At 44.6% G+C, this 23,350-nt stretch overlaps 1 protein-coding gene across 4 annotated transcripts in view; it reads left to right on the top strand.

Moving 5' to 3' along the window:
• Nucleotides 1–5,529: 5,529 nt before the first annotated feature.
• Nucleotides 5,530–23,350, top strand: part of LOC147896148 (SH2 domain-containing protein A-like) — a 30,951-nt gene continuing 13,130 nt past the window's right edge. For all 4 annotated transcript variants that reach the window (XR_015541884.1, XR_015541885.1, XR_015541883.1 and 1 more), the window contains exons 1-7: nt 5,530–5,972; nt 6,091–6,276; nt 7,353–7,559; nt 7,735–7,836; nt 10,871–10,948; nt 11,088–11,255; nt 11,384–12,168. Coding sequence is in view for 1 of the 4 variants with exons in the window: in XM_087382491.1 (XP_087238617.1) it covers nt 5,802–5,972; nt 6,091–6,276; nt 7,353–7,559; nt 7,735–7,836; nt 10,871–10,948; nt 11,088–11,255; nt 11,384–12,168 (1,697 nt within the window). In the remaining 3 variants the exon portion in view is untranslated. The remainder of the gene's footprint in view (nt 5,973–6,090; nt 6,277–7,352; nt 7,560–7,734; nt 7,837–10,870; nt 10,949–11,087; nt 11,256–11,383; nt 12,169–23,350) is intronic.

A 23,350-nucleotide genomic window follows, 5' to 3' on the forward strand; every position in this document is an offset into this window, starting at 1 on the left:
TTATTGGAGCATCGTCATCGACGTGCTGGCATTGGGCCGAGATGTGTCGGTGAGAGGGGGTGTTGGAAAGGTCACCTCCCCATCTGTAAGCCCCCAAATGAGGAGTGCGTGGGGGAGGGAGAACCAGGGCAGGAGATGTGCCCAAAGAGAAAAAAGAGAGGGGGCTGCCACATGGGTAGCACCTCACAAGATTGCGACCTACAGATGGCGTCAGCATGGCAGGCCATATGGCGAGGGTAGTGGGCAGGTAAAGGGCCTACAACAGACCCTGATGATGGTGCAGTACAGGTGGGTCAGGACAGCAGGATGTACAGGACGATACGGTGCAGGACACGTGGCTGGGAAGGGCCTGGCAGAGGCGCAGGATGAGCATGCGCAGATGTGGAGCAGCAAATGTGATTGTCTATGGGTAGCAGGCATGCCTTATATAGACTGGAACCTTGCCTTGAATGGAGGGCCAAAGGCCCTGGAAATTTGGGCCATAAAAGCCTCGGGCTGTGTGCCCTTATAGGGCTGGACCAGCCACAGACTGGTTGGCCAGTCTGGTCGGCTAGTCTGTTGTAGGCTGGTCGGTTTTTTCAGCAAGGCCCTAGGCCTATAAAAGGAGAGGCTCTTGCCTCATTTCAGCATCCAATAGTACAGCATCCAACAGAGCAGAAAGGAGCAGCAGAGCACAACCCTTGGGGCCTACATCCAGAAGTTGGAGTACCAATGTTGCTGCAGACTTAGCTCAGTGTGAGGCTGAGATCTTGGCTGTCTTCTAGGGCAGCAAGGAGCTGAGGTCAAAGGACGGAAAGTCTACAGAAGCTCCAGGTGGAGCACGCGGACTCGAGTCTAGAGATAGCTAGCTGATAGGAGAAGGACCTTGTGGTAAGATCAGAGGACCACACCATTGGTGGGACTCTGGATCTATCTCTCTTGTATTGTGTCCATAGTTTTGGATGGAAATATATATTTTGGTGGTTTCTCTATCTGGTTGGTTCATTGTCTATTGATGAGTCTGCACATCTATTGAATGCACATAAGTAAAGAAGTTTGTGATTCCACACCCACACCGCACACTGTGTGAGCTCCTGGGCATTACTATAAGTCTTCCGCGCTGCGTGTACCCTCTGTTGGGTATTTTCTAACAGGTTGATTGGCCAAGCCAATGCATTAACCCCGCAAATCTGGCCATCAGCATTACTTTTAGGAACACCTTTTGAGGGTAGTAAAGTCACAAGATGGTGCAGGGTGGAAAACACAAGGAAAAGGGTGGCACGATGTCAAATACAAATAAAGAATGCTTGACATTACGCAAATGAATGTTTTATGGTTGTAAAGGTAGTGGGTAGTACTCGCCGCCGGCTGGTGTTAGTACATGAAAGTATATATAGGAGTTCAAGTCCTATAGTTAGGGGTTCGGAGCTATTTTAGAGGAAGATTTGGGTGTGTCGAGTGCAGCTAGAGAGCTATTGTATTTGGCTGGTTTGGCCATACAAAATAAAACTATTTTGTTTCAACAAATCTTATGTGTACCAGTTCACTCATTTGCTTTTGTGTGCACTCTTTCTAGTACACTTTGCTTTGCACGTTTCATTCATTTTGTAACAACAAACACAGTACCACTCGCCCACTTATCTAGACCATAATCACCCTGCCATTTGAAAGCCAAAACCACTATGAGATGAAGGACCAGATCATAGCACACAAAGTTGCACACTTTTGCATTTATTATAGTGTGGCAATATTGAAAGGAATACAAAGTAAAGTACAAAAGAATTTTCAATGAGCTCTACATGACTTCAGTGCTATCCAAGCAATACCCTCTCGTTATTCATTCCATTTTGCTTTTATAGTTTCTCTGCAATCTCAAAAGACATGAAATTGTGATTCTAGTCAGTGCTGGTAGGATTCACAATAGTAGATGTCATTGATTGATTTGGTTAGCACAACATGTAATTAATGTGACACCGACCTTTTTGTTTTTGATAATTTAGAAATGATTCACAATTGAGGCCTAAAAGTTATTGTTACACCAATGATGTCAAGTTTAATCATTGTAGAGACATTATTATGTGGTGCTCCAACATCTTTCCATGTACATAAATTATTTTTTTTTAGAAATCATTGCGAACAATGTTTAGCAAGGTATTGCATGCCTAGACCTTTGGGCTTCCTATTTTTATGGTCCCTTGTTCGAATCACTGTGCACATGAATGCTAAATTTCTCATTGGTAATGAGCAAGGCCATATGGAAACAAAGGATAAAATGAAAGTCTTTCATCCAAACAAAGAAATTGGGTCCTTAGGTCAACAGAAGACACGATTATTGGAGATGAGGTAGTTGTCATTGTTTTTTTGTATGACATACCTTGATAGGGAACCGTCCTCTCATTTGTTGGCAAGAGGTCTCTAGTTTTAGATGTTAATGGTCTTTAGCTCTACAACATTATATGAGGTGTACATTGTGTAAGTACCCTACCAAAATGATTGAGGTAATTGCCAATGGGGATTCAAAAAGGTCTTTTGTCTATGTAGGGATCTTCATTTAGTGGGCATAGAAACATTTCTTCATTTTTTAATGGAGTTATGGTAGCAAGGTGCCTAGGTTGTTTGGAAATTTGGATGCCTACTTTGGCAGTACAAGGAAATATTTGCTAGTGTCTTCCATCAAGCCCATGTTAACAAGAGTGGTAATAAGAAGGTTCTTGGCACATTGAAGCTAGTCATGTTCAGACTTCGAGATGTTCTCATTACAAAGACACGTTTACACACAAAACACTATTACCATTAATGAAGCTCCATACAAGTACTTCAAAAACCCAAGGCATTGTTGCATCAGAGTGCTAAAACTTTAAAATCAATGTCCTTGTCTAAAGAGAGTTCCTTGCAAAAGATCTCAAACCGCTCACATGCACAACAAACACATATCAAGTCTAATTGTAGAATATAGCTATCCAAGTGCTCATGGAGCTATCCGATTGCTGACATCCATAGCTATTGCACACAACCTTCCTTCAAACTCATCACATACACAACTCTAGCAAATCAGATGTCGCTCTAGACTTCACATGCCATTTCACTATGTAGAGCCTTGAAGTTGGTACATGGATTGATCCCATGATAGAGGAGTGTGTAGCTAAGTCAAGGTGAAGGATGAAAGCAAAGAGTAAACAGTGTGGGCAAGAAGTAAAAGTTTTCAAGGTGAAGTATGTCCCCATAACATTGATAAACGTACGGCAATTCTGCTCTTCAAAGCTCAAAAGAGGCTCCAACAAAATCAGTTCGAAAGCATGCTGCAAGGGTGGATCGGTAGTTATGAAAAACTTATACATATAGTCAAACTTGTAGCTCATTTTTTAATTGTCCTTCAAGACAACATTTTCTTCTCACCTTGGAGTCCTTGACTTTCTTTACAAGTATGAGTAAACTATGGGAAGGAAGGAAAAGTCCTTTACAAATTAATGAAATTTAAGTTTAACAAGATGAATTTCATTCATGTGGCCTGTCACGTGTAGGAGAGAGAGAGAGAGAGAGAGGGAGGGAGAGAGAGAGAGAGAGAGAGAGAGAGAGAGAGAGAGAGAGAGAGAGAGAGAGAGAGAGAGAGGTGAATAGTATTCAATGGGCCTGCCTAAAGTGAGTGAGTGAGAGAGAGAGAGAGAGAGAGAGAGAGAGAGAGAGAGAGAGAGAGGTGAATAGTATTCAATGGGCCTACCCAAAGTGAGAGAGAGAGAGAGAGAGAGAGAGAGAGAGAGAGAGAGAGAAGTAGAAGTAGAATTTTATTATCGTCCTCGGGGGGCCAAAAATGACCCATGGGACCTAATCCTCAGTACAAAAATCTCCTCCGCTGTGGAGGGGTCAAGAATTTTCAAGTTCTTGACAGTACAAAAAAAGACGAGTGATAAAAGATCCCAACGCTGTCGGAGAGGCAGTGGAGAGAACTGATGAGATCTGAGTTGTGTCTGCCAGTATCTACTGATAGTCGTCTCTGATGTGTGCATATCGGGGGCAGTGTAGGGCTATATGTGCCTATGTCTCTACTGTCTGCGAATCACAGAATCTGCAAACTTTGACATGTTGTGGCAGATTTAGCCAAGCTCCTGTCTCTATTGCCAAGGTATGTGACTGTGTGCGGAATCTGGCAATATTCCTGCGATAGAGAAGAGGTATGGGAGTACTAATGTATGGTTGAGCAGGGGCATTTGGTGTCATGAAAGATGACCAGCATAAAGGATTTATTTGATCTTGATAGTATTCTAGCTTGGTCCTCTTTTCTACTGTCAACCATTGGGTTTGTAGAGTGCATAGTAGGGACAATTGGAATTCTTGCATCTTGACCTTTTTAGGGGGCATAGTCAGGTATGATTCCACTTTCCATCTGCTAAACCATTTCCTTATATCTGTCCCCCATCTTGTGCAGATGATCTTGCTTTTATGATTCTTCTGAAGTTTCATACTAGCAGTCCATGCTCTATGTGGCAATCTTTCTTTTGGCATTTGTTGTACTTCCACTAGGTACTGCATCACTCTGATTAGTGCATGGAATTCAATTGGCCGCCTGCCCGTTTCCAATAAGAGGACTGAATAAGGGGTAGTTGCCTTGACTCCTAGATGTCTTCGTAGGAAAGCTTTCTGCATTTTTTCAATCTCATTCCATGTGGAGAGAGAGATGCTGCCCCCCCATACTTCTACTCCATATAACACTGTTTGAACCACATATGCATCAAACAACATATTTCAAATCTTCCAGTTCCAGGTATTAGTGTGCCTACAGTCATTTTCAAATTGATGGTACTTCCCCCAACCTGTATCCAGCCTTCTTTGTGCACATTGGTATGTTAGTTCCCAAATATTTAAAGGTATCGACATATTCAACGGGCTGCCCCTCAAAGCTGATAACCGGGGGATGTTTAGGTCGGGTGGTGCATACTGCCATCATTCATTTTGGTTTTGGCAGTGTTAACTTGCAGCCCACTTTCCGTGCAAAAGACCTGTAGTACCTGTAATAGTTGATGCATGGAGTCAAGGTCATTAGCGAAAAGAACCACGTCATCTGCATATAGGAGCAATAGTATATGTTAATAGAGAGAGAGAGAGAGAGAGAGAGAGAGAGAGAGAGAGAGAGAGAGAGAGAGAGAGAGAGAGAGAGAGAGAGAGAGAGAGAGAGAGAGAGATGGAAAAGGAGAGAGAGGAATATTTTAAAAACAATTGGAATGAATGCACGTCTAGAAAAAACAGACCCGAAGATGTTCTGAAGTCAACACACCAACCAATCACGGAATTTGCAAAAAAAAAAACACATCGGGAAAATGCTCGAAATTATTTGTGGCATCTTGAAAGCAAAACGTTCACGAAGGCCGACGCGAAAAAAAAAAAAAAGGACTAGGGGGTGCTAGTAGGCAGTTGAGGTTAAAGGGGGGCGGTGTGTCATGATGGCCAACCGCCCCACGAGCGAAACTCGGGGTGGTGTTTAAACTCAAGTCAGGTTAACTGTGTCTTCTTCACTGTATATCAAGCTGTCTTCCTTCTGTCTCCATAGCTTCAAGCTTTTTCCTTGCTTCCATGGATTCAGAGAGAAATTCAAGCAAAGCGCGTGTTGCACTGTATCAATCACGTGCTTTTTCTCGAGGTATAGCACAGTGCCTGTACCACTTGCTAATTCGTATTGCTGGATTTTAGCTCTCAGCTCTTTTACCACTTCAATTTATCTATTGATGAGGTATCAAAGCATGTCCTTGAGACTCCCTTACCCTTTCATACCTTCGAAGCTCGGAAGCCTGCCCTTTAGCGTATTTTCTGCATGAAATTTAGCTGCATAGATGTCGAGCAAAGGCAAAAACAACTCCATTTTTGGAGACGATGATTATTTGACGTTGGACAAGTTCTCTGTGCCACTCACCGAAGATGTCATGCAAGACGACGGAAGTTTCACGCTTTGCCTCTGGATCTATCTTGTGAAGACTAGCAAGTTTGGCATTGTCATCCGTCAGGTACTTTTTCAAGCTAACAAGAAGTATCTTACACCGCATTCTTAATGCCTATCCTTTCGTAGTTTCAGTTTTAAGTTGCCCATTCCAATCCATGATATATATTTCCTTGTGCAAGCAGGTGTGCTCTGAAAGCAGAGTAGAAAGGCCGTTTCTAACGATGGATCACAATAGGAAGTTGAGTCTTTATTATTGGAGCTTCTCACCGCAAGAAACAAGTGTTGCAGGTGGTGAAATGAAGAATCATGGTTCTGTTTCTGCTGACCAACCTTGCCCGATAGAAAAATGGATTCACATAGGCTGTGAGGTCAGTCGGCCAGTCTCTGTCATTTACCAAGTCTGGAAGTGTGAAATTAAGATATCTTCATTGAGGATTGTTGTTTGAAGCGTGATCCAGTATTTTACAGAGACCGTCCATGTGACGATATTTTGGATGGGGAAATTATCGTGCATACGCATAAAGTCTGCCAGCAGTTCGTCTGCACCAGTAAGTAGCAAGGCATTTTTTGAGTGTAAGCCCTGTGATTCTTCAAAGTCGTTGCTGCAGGAGATTAGAGCTCCTGAGCATGAAGACACAATGATATTTTCTTCTCTGTGGAGACGACAAAAGCAGTCCCTGTCTTTATGTTGCCTGAGGAACACACAGATATTACAATGTGAGCAAGAGCAGCCTTGCACATTTAGGCCTTAGGGTGCTCCTGCTCGAGGCCTGATTTAGGTATTTTCAGCTAGGTTGCTTTATGTGTGTGTGTGAGAGAGAGAGAGAGAGAGAGAGAGAGAGAGTCAGGCTAAAAAGCTACTCTAAAAAAGCAAACAAAACACACACACAACATGCCTGCCTGTCTAAATCCATCTCCCAATAAACCAATGAACGTTTATGCTTCCTTGTTCTAAACTATTGGAAAGTCAGTCAATGCTAGAAACTTCAACCTGAAGTTTTACTTCAAATGTCATTGTAGCTTGTTAGGGGCCTGCTCTACCCTCTTGTCGATCATGGTTTTGAGTCTCAGAAGATTGCTAAGGTGGCAAGTGGTAAAGGGGAGACTTTCAACCACCACTGTGCTTCTTGACTTATTTAAAATTTCTAGAATGGCAGCCAATGATAGCAGCTTCAACCTTATGTTTTGTTGCAAGTCTACCTTTTGTAATTGCCGGTTACTGAATTATGACTGTACATCATTTTTTCAAACCCTAGAGACTCAGGATTTGCAGGATCATCTGTGATTCATACTTAGGAGATGATACACAATTGCTTCAAACCTTAGAGGCTCAGGATTTGCAGGATCACCTATCATTCAATATTGGAGATGTCGTACTCTGTGTCAATACCTGTAGGCTACTGATCTATTTTTTATTGCTTGTCATTTTGGACCGGAAATACAGATGGGCAATGATGGCATTCGCTTACATATGGATGGAGTGGTTCTTGGTGAGAATCGTTTACATGGGTTCATTGAGAATCGTAAAGAAGCAAGAAGCACAATCACCCTTGTTGGTGGAAATGGATGTGGTAGCCCAGATAATGTGCAGGGTTATGCACACTATGTCCGGGTGCTGCCCCAACCAGCTGTGACAAATCATTATGTCAAGGTATGCTTGCTCTTAATGACAGCACACTTTAACCCTCGGTTGCTTTTTTGAGCCAAGTAGAAGTTTCAAATCAGATTATATTTTCTACTATGCTGTTGTCAGATAAAGATCGATAGGTATGAACCTTTTAATGTTTTTGTTTCTTGAATCTAAAGATTTGTTTGTTTTGTTGCAGCATCCACCATTAGAATTATCTCTTGATGGTTCTACAGGGGCATCGGATGACCTCGAAGTAGAGGAAGGTGGAGACGGGATTTGGAGTGTGGTAGGAGGCAAGGTTAGTTCTTATACTTCTGTGCATAAGAGACAGGATTTGAATCGGAGTTGTCGGCAACTTTCTGTGGTTTATTTGCAATTGTGGTGGTAAAGCCGAGGGTAGTTTTAGTACGTGTAGTGTACAGAATAATAAATTACATGCTGTACAGTACGGTCTGCATACGCCGTATGGGAAAAAGTTTTGTTTTTTGTTCTTTTTTTGGGGTGGGTATGTGCTAAAAAAAAGTAAAATGGCTCAAATGTGTCCCTGTTTGTTTTAATGTGTACTTATAATTATAAAACACAGCTAAAAGTCCCTTTGATCCTATAAAATTAACTTGGCACTTGTTTGTTATTCTCCCCTGACTGGGGGAGGGGGCCCTCAGTGGGTACAGGGACCCAATTGGTTGTTGACTCAACTCTCTCTCTACCCTCATCTCCTTTCTCTCTCTATGGTACACAACGCTAATTCCTTGCTAAAGGTTAAAGAAGGTCTTGCTATGAATTACATGATTAGATTACCGTTGCATGTTACAGCCATAGCTAAGAGACCACATCGGACCACACATACTGACCATTGCCAATGCCCTATCATGGGTTGTATGCCGCTGCAATCTTGCACATCACTGGAGCTTCTTGTGGACTTGACTCCTTTGTGAGCAGATAGAGAACCCCATAGTCACGGCACACCACAACCTCTGTCCTCTCTATGGGCTTAGAAATGTACTAGTGTTTTATGTTTATGTTGTACTTGTCTTGGGTGCAAATGCCCGCTTAGAGGCTCCACCCATTCAGCTCATTTGTCAGTCTCATAGACCCTTCGGTCTTTCAAAGACTTTGATAATCTCTCTCTCTCTCTCTTTCCCCCCTCCCTCTTATTCTCTCTCCTACCCCGTTCCTTCATCTCGCATCCCTTCCCCCTTCCTCTCTCTCTCTCTCTCCCCTTTTTGTTAGTTCTATCCTTTTCTCTAAATCGGCTTCATCTTGTTTTCTATAGCTGGAGACCCTCAGCGGAAAGATACATCGTCTGCATAGAGGAGGATTTGAACCAAGGAGCAAGCTAGAAATGAGCTCGTGCCTTTTAATGTCTCGATGAAAGTCTCGAGCTTATTGATGTAGAGGCCAAACAAGGTTGGTGACAACATGGCAACCCTGTTTGACTCCAATCGTGCTCCTTACCTCGTAAGTCATCCAGTCGCCGTCCAGAACCTTGCTTGAAACCCTCTCATAAAGTGTTGAAACTGCCTAGATAATCTCCTGACCGTACCCTAGATCCTGTAGGTGTCTGACGAGGCAGCCTCATGGCACTATGTCAAAACCCATACTGAAATCCACAACGCAGTAGTAAACCCTCTGTCTCCGTATCCTGGCCTCCTCAATGACACCTCGGAGTGTGAGGATGTGATCGAGGGTCACTTGATCAGTTCAAAAGCTTGCCTATCCAACAGCTTTGCGGTCCTCGTGCTCCATAAACTGGCTAACCTATGTGTCGAGTACCGAGGCATAGATCTTAAGCTCGACATGCCCAATTAGGATGGTTTCGGGTTCATGGGATCCCGTGCCTTGTGGATAGGGATGATGGTATTAAGGGTCCATTACCAGTACATACACTTTATTAAAAATCTTTGCTAAGGTCGGGGCTAGGGTACTTGGTCCATATGCAATGTATATAGCCCCTCATGATCTTTGGCTTGGACATTATGTAGCTTTAGGGCTACATGTCTGATGTTACCAGTGGTGAAAGTGCACAGGAGGTGGGGCGAGGTTGCTGTGAGAGTCAGGTGGCAGCTGGTGAGGAATGTCATATAGCGGGCGTGCATAGGACTGCCAGATGGTGGTGTTGGTGAGATGAGTCATCGTCTATCACTTGATAAACTTCTTTGGAGTTGCTGTCAAATATATGTACATGTATCCTATCTTTGATGGTATAGTACATGTATCCTATTTTTGATGGTATGTCATGTATCATGTCTCTGATAGTGGCAAGTTTATATTGTACTTATTTGGAAATAAGAAATGATAAAATTCTCTCCGATCGATTGGGTTGTCCATGGCAATGAAAGACATTCAGGCATAAAAACCAACCTCTTATTTACTTGCATTTTCAGAAGATGTCTGGTTATAATTGTTCCTAATCTTCTACAAATAAGAGATTTTTGAGACTTCAAAGTTGAACGTGTAGGAAATGGAATATATACAAGAACAAGAAAAATGGAATATATACAAGAAAGAAAGTGAGCAAAGTCAAAAGAACTGGCCTGAAGAGAGAGAGTTTGATAATGATTATTTCAAAAATGTGCTGTTAAAAAATTGTTAAAAAAATGTGCTGCATCATTATGTGTAGATATGACTGCAGCTTTCAGGTTTACAATATAATGAAGTAGAGAGAGAGAATGGGGGACTGTAAATGATGAAAGAAATGCTAAGGGTTCTCCTTCAAGATCCGAGGAGGGTGATTTGGCTTAATAAATGCTGTAGCTTGGACTTTGCTAATACCCTTTGTTCAGAGTTGTTTCAACCATTCCCTTGGGTCTTATCATCTGTTCCCTTGTATTGCAACATCTGTACTGTGGCAGTGTTCAAAGCATTCTATAATATAGCCTTATGATGTAACAAGAGTAAGGCTGTTGTGACATTTGATCTAAAACATGTGGCATCAATGTTAGATATAATTAGCGAGATCATTGTCTTGGAGTGTTTGAAAATAATTTGTTCTGGTACAAAACTTTTGAAATTGCAGGTATTATTATGGTATTTATCTATCAAATTACCACGGTTAGTGTTATCAAAATCCTATAAGCTGTCTTATTATATTTATCGTGTTTTGTATTAGCGGCCTGGGATTGCTGTTAGCTTGGAGGGTGAGGCAGTGATGCTGTTTCTGGCTGTGAGACTTCGTCATGCAGGGTTTAGTCTAGCCTGTACACACACACACACACACGCACGCACACGCATGTACGCATGTACACAAGTGCATGCTTATAGACTATAAGAACGGTTCTCAAATATTATATGCATTACCACAATGCTTAGACAATTTATTGTATGGTGTGTAGGCATCTTGTCGCCGCAATTTTGCCCTTGATGTGGTGTTACTTGATGCTTTGGGTCGCTCCATACACAAAGACATGGAGGTAAGTAGGTCGCCTTTGTAACAAGATGGGTGTATCAATGGGTCCTGATACATTACTTTGCAATGCAAGTCATTTGCAGTATTAGGGCGGTTGTTCTTCCAGTCCGAGGCTTACGAGAAGGGGCTGCTTTTTGATACAGCTTATTGCACTCCTTGTATATGCGGATAACGGTGTTCCTGTGGAGAAGCCGAAAGATGATGCCGAAGCTCCACTATTGACGACTTTTGATGGTGTGGAATTTCCTTCCACAGAGAGACCAATCAAGCTGGTTCATGGCCGGGCATCTTTCAAGCTCAAGATATCACAGGTTAGGCTCCTTGGCAAAGTAGAGCTAAGGGTGATATAAGTCTAATTCTTTCTAGTTCAAAACCAGATCAATACATCTAGTGTTTTATAAATCTCTGCTTTTTTTTTTTGGGGGGGGGGAGGGTGCAGTTGTCATCAAAGTGTGATAATCGCCTTTTCCGTGTATGCTTTGATTCACCAAATACTCCAAGTTATCCCTTTCTCCGAGTATTTTCTCGGCCCATTCGGTGTGTATCTCGGAATCGAAACAGCAGAGCTCCAGCTGGTCCATGGAAGAGGCCAAATGCTTCTATGGTTTCAATGGAAACTGTCCGGTCACCGGAGGAAGTTGTAATGGAAACTTCCCTTATAAGTAACGATTATTTGAATGCAAATACTGGTCTGCCTTCAAAGTTTATTTCTGGACAGCCTCCTGCAAAATGCCCACGCACGGTTCCTAAGAAGGTCTCTACTTTATTTCCAGATCCTCAGGATGCATGTGGGACTCCACATAGTTTTTCCACCTGTGATGTCACTGCCTCCCCCCATTCCGAGGTTCACAAAAATGCATATGCAGGCAGTAATTTTGGAATTGCATGGCCTGGAAATGAAGAATGCCATATCTCCCAAGCTCCTGCATCACACTTGATGCAGTCGGATGGTACATTGGACAATGGCCATTGCATGAAACAGGAAAGATTCCAGGAGGAAATTTTGGCATGTAAAGACCTCAATGCTCCCACGTTACAAAGCCCTGGTGTTTTTAGAGTTGGCCATGCAGAAGGACTATCAGATTTCTTTGTGTTCAAGTATTGTTTGGAAAACATCTATAGCCGTGCAGCTTTTCTGAAAGGAGCAGTCATGTGCCGGACTGATCAAGAGTTGTCAGATTTTGCAAAGCGTGTATCCCACTATACCTCTTGCCAGCACAATGGGTATGCAGTGTTTTCCAGGGTTTAATAAGCTTGGTTCTTCTGAATTATATGTCTCCTTAAGTTAACACAAGGAAGCGAGTCTATGATACTCTTGATACAATGCACTTCGCCAAAGCATTTTAATGCCTCTCTCTCTCTCTCTCCCCCCCCCCCCCCCCCCTCCTCTCAAAAAAAAAAACACACACGCTTTTTTTGGTGAAATCTTTGATCTCCCCCCAAAACACACACACACACTTTTTTTTTTTGTGGAATCTTTGAGTCATTATATTACAAAAAAAGCTATCCCAGAAAGGGGGAGCTATAATACATCAAGAGAAAATGTCACTGTAGGACAAATATACATCATGATCAAATACACGAGATTGCAAGCAATCAAAAAGCGATTACAAAGAGTATCTAAAGAAAGAGAAATTGGAAAAAACAGGATTACCAAAGACCCTATGATTGTGATCCTTCGAGAGAGTCCAAAGTGCCCAGTACCGAACCCAAACAAAAAAGAAATCAAACTCTTGTCTAGGTGGATGTACACCAAAAAGCTAGAAGAACTTGCCAAAAGCAATGTGAGGAAACCGAGCTCTCAAAATCTGCCCAAGGAAGTCCAAAAAAGCACAAGAGGAAGGACAATGCCAAAAGAGATGAGGCACAATCTCTCTCGGAGCCAGACATCTGCGACAAATAGAGGAAGCAATATGTCATCGTGCCAAGAGCTGTCCATGAGGAAGAAACACCCAACAAAACTCTCCACAAGAAAACTTGCTGACAGAGAGGGATCTTAGAATGCCAAATCTGTCGCAAACGTTTCCCCTACCATTTCATAGGATGATTAAGATGCCAAAGCTGATTTGTCTTTTGCGAGATAAATGGTGGAGGAAGTAGAGCTTTATAAAGAGAAGAGACAATAATATGTGCAAACTGCAGAGGACGGCATGACAAGCCTACATAAGAAAGTGTCCAGTCTTGAAGACGATCCTATAGATGCAATCGAGGAACCAGCTAAAAAGGTTGGAGCATCAAAGTAATCTTATGCCAAAGTGGACGATAATGCATTCCAAGGCCAAATTTGGTAGCGGTCAAAGGAAAAGTAAGGGGAAATCCAGCATCATTAACAACATCTTTAACCAAACGAATCCCCTTGAGACTTAGAAAATACGAACCTCGAGGCTCCTGCAAAGCCAAAGGAAGGGCGAACACACACACACACACACTGCACGCACCTTACAAGCATGCACATGCTAATTAAACTTTTCTGTATAGCTGAGTGAAGGCGTGAATGATTACAATGCAAACTGCTCCTTCGAGGTGGAGGGGTTAAAGGCTAGGCCTTTCTGTGGGATGGAGGTAGACTACTACTTCTCTCCTCTTCTTGCTATTTTATGAGCTGCTGAATTGGGGGTCTTGCTGATGCTCGTGAAACAGCCCCTACAGGTTAGTCACCACTAACGTGGGGGTTCTAGGACCTCTATCTCCGTGGTATCTTGCAAGCTCATCAATGTCAGTACACATTCATAGGGACACATATGGTGTAGGCTAGAGTGTCACCGCTCAACCGTAGATCCCTCAGGGTCACCACTGAGCTAGGAGTCAGGAAACCTCCGATCATAGTCCATCCTAAGGACAGCACATCCTAAACCAGGTAGTCCCATTTGCGTACATATGTTGTTAGGGAGACACAGGCCTAGATGGGCTCTTGGAAGGCCCCCTCCCAAAAATGACCCAAGTGAGTAATGGCTCTCACTGATATATATGCAGGATGTCTTAGGTGTCTCAAGCCTAAAACCACCCTGAGTGTACCAGAGGTATCACGTGTCCTGATTTCCCAAGGTTAGAACACCAGACATTGGGTTAATGTGACCTCCATAACACTAGCCATGTGATGTCCACATGTGTGTTGGAATGGTCACCTCCCCATCTGTAAGCCCCCAAATGAGGAGAGCGTGGGGGAGGGAGACCTAGGGCAGAAGATGCCCAGAGAAGAAAGAGGGAGGGGGCTGCCACATGGGCAGCACGTCACACAAAGAAAGGAGGGTACCTGGGAAGTCGTGGAGCTCCTGGTGTACGGGGCAGACACGTGGACATCAGGGACCTGCAGCAGCCTGATTGCGCAGGGATTTCCAGCAAGGACAGATGACGCTTCAGTACGAAGAAGGTACGGGATGCATACGTGGCTGTACGGGGCTGGTGAAGGCCTGGCAGGAGGCAAGGATGCTGCAGCAGGAAGGCGCCTGCATGAAGAAAGATACGGGGCAGATGGCAGAGGCTATGGGCAGGAGTACAGCCTGCAATAGGGTCTCCAGCAGCAGCAAAGGGCAGCCTAGCAGCAGCCCAAAAGGGCTGGCTAGGGCCCTTATATAGGGCTGGGCCCTTGCCTTAATTGGAGGGCCAAAGGCCCTATAAGTTTGGGCCAAAGGGCCCCAGTTTTAGAGCCCTTAAAGGGCTGGACCAGCAGCAGACTGGTCGGCCAGTATGAGGCATGACAGGCCCCTTTGGGGCCTACGAAAGGAGCCCTTTGACAGGGCATTTATTATCCAGCAGCCAGCAGTTCCAGGGCAGAAAGGAGCAGCAGGAAGCCTAGTCTCTGGGCCTATCTACAGGAGGTGAGAGAGTGCAACAAGGGCTGCAGACTTAGCCAGGAAGGGCTGGACCTTGGCTGTCTTCTAGGGCAGCAAGGTGCTGAGATCATCACACCCTCTGGAGCAGCCATTCATAAGCAGGTTGGAGTAGTGGAACAGCTATCTTGGGGCCTACATTGAGGAGGACCAAGGGGACCTGTGTGCTACAGACAAAGCTTGGCAGGGGATGCCCACCTGGGCTCATTCACAGGCAGTAAGGTGGAGAAGAACACACTGGACGGAAAGTCTGCAGACGCTCGAGGTGGAGCATGCGGGCTCGAGCCTAGAGATAGCCAGCAGATAGGAGAAGGACCTCGTGGTTAGATCAGAGGACCACACCATTGGTGGGACTCTGGATCTATCTATTTTTTATTGTGTCCATAGTTTTGGATGGAAATATATTATTTTGGTGGTTTCTCTATCTGGCTGGGTCAGTGTCTATTGATGAGTCTGCACATCTATTGAATGCACATAAGTAAAGAAGTTTGTGATTCCACACCCACACCACACTGTGTGAGCTCTTGGGCATTACTATCAGTCTTCTGCTGTGCGTACCCTCTGTTGGGTCATTTCTAACATGGTATCAGAGTCGAAGTAGGAGGCTCACAGGTGTGGGAGCCTGACGTCAGGGACCTTGCTGAAGGACGACCCTGATTCAGAAGGTCTTGGGAATCGACTTTTACGATTGGAGGATTGTGCCCCTTGCGAGAAGGAGGGTGACTCAGGTCAGGTGCGTTTAAAGTTCGCAGTCCAGGTTATCTGGAGATGTACTTTTGTTGCAGACCTTGCCAAAGGAAGGACGGGTTGAAACAAACCCTCAGAGCATGGTGCCTGGAAGACCCTAGATTGTTCACTTATTATGAGGGGGAGAACTGGAAGATCGTGACGGCTGGTTTGCTCAAGTTTAGAGGCGGGAATGTGACGGAAGGAGGTGGTGCCAGGAGGTGCTATCAAAGATGGACCTATGTACCAGGATGGTGTGCGGAAGCGGAACCGGACCTGGTGGAGCAGGAGCCACTGGATGAAAAACCAGGAAAAGATTTCGACATTGAAAAGTTCCAGAGGACTACGACCAGGGAGTTACTGGAGCACCTTCATCAACGTGTTGGCATTGGGCCTGGATGTGTCGGTGAGAGGGGGTGTTGGAATGGTCACCTCCCCATCTATAAGCCCCCAAATGAGGAGAGCGTGGGGGAGGGAGACCTAGGGCAGAAGTTGCCTAGAGAAGAAAGAGGGACGGGGCTGCCACATGGGCAGCACGTCACACAAAGAAAGGAGGGTACCTGGGAAGTCGTGGAGCTCCTGATGTATGGGGCAGACACGTCGACATCAGGGACCTGCAGCAGCCTGATTGCGCAGGGATTTCCAGCAAGGACAGACGGCGCTTCAGTACGGAGAAGGTACGGGATGCATACATGGTTGTACGGGGCTGGTGAAGGCCTGGCAGGAGGCAAGGATGCTGCAGCAGGAAGGCACCTGCATGAAGAAAGATATGGGGCAGATGGCAGAGGCTATGGGCAGGAGTACAGCCTGCAATAGGGTCTCCAGCAGCAGTAAAGGGAAGCCTAGCAGCAGCCCAAAAGGGCCTGGCTAGGGCCCTTGCCTTAATTGGAGGGCCAAAGGCCCCAGAAGTTTGGGCCAAAGGGCCCCGGTTTTAGAGCCCTTAAAGGGCTGGACCAGCAGTAGACTGGTCGGCCAGTCTGGTCGGCCAGTATGAGGCAGGCTGGTCGGTTTTTATGACAGGCCCCTTTGGGGCCTATAAAAGGAGCCCTTTGCCAGGGCATTTATTATCCAGCAGCCCGCAGTTCCAGGGCAGAAAGGAGCAGCAGGAAGCCTACTCTTTGGGCCTATCTACAGGAGGTGAGAGAGTACAACAAGGGCTGCAGACTTAGCCAAGAAGGGCTGGACCTTGGCTGTCTTCTAGGGCAGCAAGGTGCTGAGATCATCACACCTTCTAGAGCAGCCATTCACAAGCAGGTTGGAGCAGTGGAACAGCTCTCTTGGGGCCTACATTGAGGAGGCCAAGGGGACCTGTGTGCTGCAGACAAAGCTTGGCAGGGGCTGCCCACCTAGGCTGATTCATAGGCAGTAAGGTGGAGAAGAACACACTGGACGGAAAGTCTACAGATGCTTGAGGTGGAGCATGCGGGCTCGAGTCTAGAGATAGCCAGCAGAGAGGAGAAGGACCTCGTGGTTAGATCAGAGGACCACACCATTGGTGGGACTCTGGATCTATCTATTTTGTATTGTGTCCATAGTTTTGGACGGAAATATATTATTTTGGTGGTTTGTCTATCTGGCTGGTTCGTTGTCTATTGATGAGTCTGCACATCTATTGAATGCACATAAGTAAAGAAGTTTGTGATTCCACACCCACACCACACTGTGTGAGCTCCTGGGCATTACTATCAGTCTTCCGCTGTGCGTACCCTCTGTTGGGTCATTTCTAACAATGTGGTCTTAACATTCCTTCCTTTAGTGCTAGCCTTCGTCATGGCTGAATTTGCCCTTCACCTTTGGAGTGCCGGCAGAAACTCAGTACGAAGACTTTGTATAAATGGATGCTCAAGTATGGTATGGGTGTGTGGATTTGTATGTGTGAAAGCATACTTTTATACTATGGTCTACACGCACTGTTGGGCGCTGATGACGTGAGTGGGGATGTCATAGTAGCTAGTCCGTGCTATGCGTGATGGAGTTTATGGTTTTCAATCTTATGAGTGACTATCGTGAGATTGAAACTGCACTATGTTGTGTTTTTAGAGGATGAGTTTGGGAATGTTCCTGGATTCATCTAGGTATATTAAGATCCCCCCCCCCCCCCTTGTGTAGCTTGGCGCTGGAAAATCGGTATACTTCTCGAGATACGTGCTGGAGCTGTGGAAGGTGAATCGCTAATTAGATAGAGTGCTGGGAGAGAAGGGTATGGAGCAAAACACAACACTAGGGCCCATAAATAAGGGCTGGACCCCCCCGAAGGTCTTTATTGCAATAGAATAATCTTTGTACAACTGGCTCTTGAAAGAGCATAGAATGAGTACAATTCTGAATGAATTTTGGGAGGCTAGAGGCCTTTCTTTCATAGACTAGGCCTAGCAGAAAGCTAGGGCCTGCTTTCGAAATGCTACTTTGTCATAAAAGCTAAGGTTTCAGGCTTTTCTTCCTAAATTGGAGGCTTTAGGTGCCTTTTTAGTCTTGTGGGCCCTCTTTCAAAGAGGTGCCCCCTTGTCCTTGCTTAAGAGTCTCGTGGGACTTGCTTTTTGTGCTTCTCCCCAATCGAGTCCTTTTTGCACTCTCTTGGGTCCTACATATTGCACAAACCAATGGGTCCTACACATTGCACAAATAAATTCCAACACTTTAACCCATTAGAGGTTAGCGAAATGCATGCATTAACAATAAAACAGATTGCGCGAACTACAGTGCAGATGGCGGGGCATGCAAGTGATGGAGCGGGCCTGCAAGTGGGCAGATCAGAGTGGCGCAGCAGAGGCGGGACAGACCAGCACATGGGTCGGCCAGGAGACAGGCTGGTTGGGCTGCTTTGAGGCAGTCAACCAGGCCTTATATAGGGCTGACCTAGGGGCTGGGCCCTTGCCTAGATTGGAGGGCCAAAAGCCCTAAAAGTGTGGGCCATAAAGGCCTAGTTTTGTGAGCCCTTGAAGGGCTGGACCAGCAGCAGACTGGTCGGCCAGTATGAAGCTGGCTGGTCGGTTTTCTACAGCAGGCCTTAGGGCCTATAAAAGGAGAGGCTTGATGCCTCACAAATTATCCAGCATAGCCAGCAGTTCCAAGGCAGAAAGGAGCAGCAGGAAGCCTACTCTTTGGGCCTATCTACAGGAGGTGAGAGAGTGCAACAGGTGCTGCAGACTTAGCTCTAGGGAGAGGCTGGACCTTGGCTGTCTTCTAGGGCAGCAAGGTGCTGAGATCATCATACCTTCTGGAGCAGCCATTCACAAGCAGGTTGGAGCAGTGGAACAGGGACTTGTGTGTTGCAGACAAAGCTTGGTAGGAGCTGCCCACCTAGGCTGATTCACAGGTAGTAAGGTGGAGAAGAACACATTGGACGGAAAGTCTAGTGACGCTCGAGGTGGAGCACGTGGGCTCGACTCTAGACTTATTCCCACTTGAGGCTCACCCTCTTTCTCCTTGACAAAGACCATATACGCAGAAATCGCAGACTTTATTGATTTAGCAATGGAAATATTTAATACAACTAAATTGGTCTCGCCTTTTTCCTTGGCCAAAATTTTGTGTTGCTTATTCTGATGCACAAAACAGAGGGTTCTTGCTTTAGAATCAAGAACTACCTCCTTTCTATGAACCACGGCATACCCAAAATAGCATCATAATGCTTGAGTGGTGAAACATAAAACTCTTCGTGGTCTACATAGTCCTGTACATGAATTCTGAGCTTCCCAATCTAAGGTGTGACTTTGACTGGATCCCCTTCAGAAACATGCTCTGCATCCAAAGATAATTCCAATTCTTCCGTCTTAATTCCTAGCCTCAAAGCTAGGTCTTCTGAAATGAAATTATCGGTAGCTCCTAGATCAAAGAGAATTAAGGCATTTGGATCTCTTTACCCCACGCGAGGTAAAGTTCTCGGTTTCCTGGTTCTGTGGTTCTGCCCAACATATTTGGGACTCCTCCCGCCATAAGCTTTGGCGGCTCTCTTGGCGTTTTCTGCTCCCTTGGACCCGCAGGCCTTTCGGGGCACTGGCAGCCATATGCCCTTCTTTTCCACAATGGAAACACTTACCCTCGTTTCGGAAGGTTTCAATCTGTTTAGGAGTAAAATTTGACTTCCCTTTGAAGGGCTTGAATGGGCCCCTCGGCTTTTGAGGCTGAAATCTCTTTGTACCTTGGTTGGTGCCACAACCCTCTTGCTAGTATCCACACCCTTCCCTTTTTTTGCCATAGTGTGAAGGAGGTCTTTCCTTAACAGTTCAACCACGGAAGCTGAATGCATCAAATCTCGGAGCTTCGTCTTCTTTGAATCAATGCTTACTTGAGTTTCGTATGTTGGGAAGGAACCCCGCTCGATACTTCCGAAGCTTCGTCTTTTCTGAAATTTCTTTGAAGGTGTGATCTGAAGATAAGCTGTCCAAAACTTTTGATTGTATGTCTCGATGGTATCAGAGGCTTCCATGCGCACACTTTCCCAGGCTGTATGAACATCATCAAAAAAATTCTTAGGCAAAAACTGCTCATAAAACTGCTTTTTAAAGTCTTTCCATGTCTTTGGAGTCTCTTCTGCAACTAAAAGAGCTCCCCCCCAAGCACTGGCACTGTTTGTCAGGTGAAGACTTACAATCTTTAACTTGGACTTCTCACAATAGTGCCCCGTTTTGAAGGCTATATCAAATTGATGAATGGACTGCAAAGCATTTTGAGTGGCTCCATACTTTCCATTAAAAGTATTGAACTTGACCGACTAACCACCTTCCTTGAAGTCTCTGCTTTAGGATCTGGATCTCCTTCTTTAGCGCTTATGATAGAGCGTCCCCGGGATACAGAAGAAGTTGAGGAAGAGGAAGAAGAAGTGTGAACAATGGAGAGTAGAGAGCAAGAGTGTGAGCAAACGTAAGTGTACTAAATAGAAGAGTGTATGTACAAAGAGAGAGTGAGGGGTTTTGTCCAAGTGACAAAACCCTATCCTATCCACTAACCATAGTTAGGGATTGGACAGTGGTTAGGGAGGAAAACCTCAATGAGGGAAAAGTATCCCTAACCTACTTATTACAATACATTGGCCAGTGCCTAGAATATGATAATAATTCTAATAATTCTAACACCCCCTTGCAGTGCCAATGAGATGTACAAGGTAGTGATCAATCACCAAAAGGAGATAAGTTTAGGGCATTGCGAAATGCCTGAAACTTCTCAGGTGGAAGTGCTTTGGTGAAGATGTCTGCAACATTGTCATGTGTTGACACATAGATCATACTGATCTCCCCTGCATGCAACTTCTCTCTGACATAATGATAATGAACCTCAATGTGCTTCGTGCGAGCATGAAACACAGGATTCTTTGCCACTGCTATAGCACTTTGACTATCAGTGAGAATTCGAGAAGCACCCTCCAATGAGAGACGAAGATCAGCGAACAAACAATGCAGCCAAACACATTCAACTGTCGCTGTGAAAGCTGCCTTGTACTCAGCTTTACATGAGGAAGTAGCCACTGTAGATTGCTTCTTGCTCAGCAGGCAAGCTTTGCCCAAAAAGAAACAATTACCACTAGTGGACTGCCTGGTGTCATAGTCTCCAGTCCAATCTGAATCACTGTAAGCATGCATCTGCAGGTCACCCCCCCTGGGAAACATCAAGCCATAAGACTTTGTGCCTTGCAAATAATGGAAGATGCGTTTGACAGCCTGCCAATGTATAGTCTTTGGGCTGTGCATATATCTGCTTGCTTGAGATACTGCATACTGAATATCGAGCCTAGTATTGCACAAATAGATGAGGCATCCAACAGCCTGGTTGTAAAGTGTGACATCCACTGATTCACCTGCATCATACATAGTAAGCTTTAGCCCCGGCTCCATGGGAGTGGCTATAGGCTTACAATCATGCATGTCGAACCTATCCAAGAACTTTTGCACATACTTGCATTGAGACATAACAATGCCATGCTTGTCTTGTATAAAGCGGATCCCCAAATAAAAATTTAAAATGCCAAAATCTGTCATGTCAACTTCAGCTTTCAACTCAGCTTTGAAATCTGTAATTATTTCCTCATTTGACCTTGTAAGCAGCATGTCATCTAAATAATGAATGATGATCAAAATATCCCCCCCATCCTTCTTGATGTAGAGGGTGCTTTCCGTGGGACTATTATGTAACCCCTTGCAAGGATTGCATCAATTTTGGCATACCATGCACATGGAGCTTGTTTCAGCCCATATAAAGCTTTATTAAGCTTGTAAACTTGAAGTGCATTGCTAGAAAGTTCAAATCCAAATAAACCTCTTCCTGTAAGTCCCCATTAAGGAAAGCTTAATTCATGTCCAATTGATGGACATTCCAAACAAAATTTGTAGCCATGGCAATGAGTGACCTTATGGTGGTCATCCAGAGGTAGGAGCAGAAGTCTCCTCATAATCTATGCCTTTCTTCTGTGCATAGCCTTTGGCAACCAGCCTTGGCTTGTACCTGTCAATGGACCCATTTGGCTTTCTTTTCACTTTAAAAACCCATTTGGTACCGACAGCATGCTTACCTGGTGGCAAATCCACAACATCCCAAGTCTGATTTTTCTCAATGGACTGTAATTCATTGTGCATGGCATGCATCCAATGCACATTATCCTTGGTATCTTCAAAAGAGTCAGGTTCTGCTTTATCAAGAAGAGTACCTGCAAAAGCATAATAGAGATAACCACCAAAAGCAGGTGTCCTCATGGGATTGCAAACATTACTGTGTATGAGGGCAGAAGTTCTCTTCTGGATCCTCTCTTGTCTTTCTCTTGCGTACGCTTTTTTCTCTTGCATACGCTTTTTTCTTTTGCATCTCCTCTTCATAAACTGCAAATAGTCTTCTCGTGGCAGTACACGATCTCTTCTAAACAGAACTTAAATCTCATCTTCAAGTTCTGGTTCCTCTTGATGCTGAATATTCAAAATGCATAAATACCACTGCAGTGCCTCTTCAGTATCTCTTCATGCTCAGAATCCTCTTCTGAATACTTGGCTGCTGAAATCTCTTTACAGTAACCTGCTCAATAAGCTGAAGTACATTCTCAATAAACTGGTCAATATTCAAAAGATGTTCTCTCACCCAAATGTGTTATTGAACTAGGTAGACCTTGGCTATAGATGAATTTGCGATGGAGAGCTGCTTGGTCTATAGAAACTATAGAGCTTCAATCTCTTTTCCCAACTCTTCTATTTCAGCCCTATTCATCCTATCAGACGCTCTACACGGAGGAGAAAAATATTTATTCTCTATCCATACTCTACAATGAATATGCCTACTCAGTTGGCTGAATGGATAGCATTTACTCTAGGTTCTATGTTCACCGTAGGTCTTGGGATGAGGAGGTAGAAGCCTCACCCTTCTGCTTGGATGCTTTGCCTTTCCCTTTTACAGAATTGGTTTTGGCAATTTTGGCTAATAGAGTAGGATATTTATGCCATGGATGCCTTGGCTTATGTTTCTTACATCTGAAACATTTACCCTCCTCAATTAGCTTTTTCTTCTCATCGTTAGTCATGGAAGGAAATGGAATCCATTCAGGACGTGATTGGCTATTAACATTTTGTACAATAGCTTTCTCTTTTCCTTTGTTGAAGGGTTTACGAGGATTCAATTTCCTCTCAGCAATCTCAGCCAATTTAGTGAGGTCTTTCAAGGTGGTTGGGTTGAACATTTCAACCTTATATCTCACTTTCGGGGTTAGGGCTGCTAAATACTTCTTCCTTCTATCATCCTCGCTCTTCTCAGGTAACTCTAAAGAGAGTTTCCAGAACCTAGCTGTAAATTCAGCGTTACTCTCGTTTTCGAATTGCCAGAACCTTTCCCAGCGGAAGGTCAATTCTTCTTCATGCCTCCGAGGCATGAAAGTG

Source organism: Dipteris shenzhenensis, chromosome 12, assembly GCF_047967505.1.
Source record: "Dipteris shenzhenensis isolate YYH24624 ecotype China chromosome 12, Dip_SZ_1.0, whole genome shotgun sequence".
NCBI lineage: Eukaryota > Viridiplantae > Streptophyta > Polypodiopsida > Gleicheniales > Dipteridaceae > Dipteris > Dipteris shenzhenensis.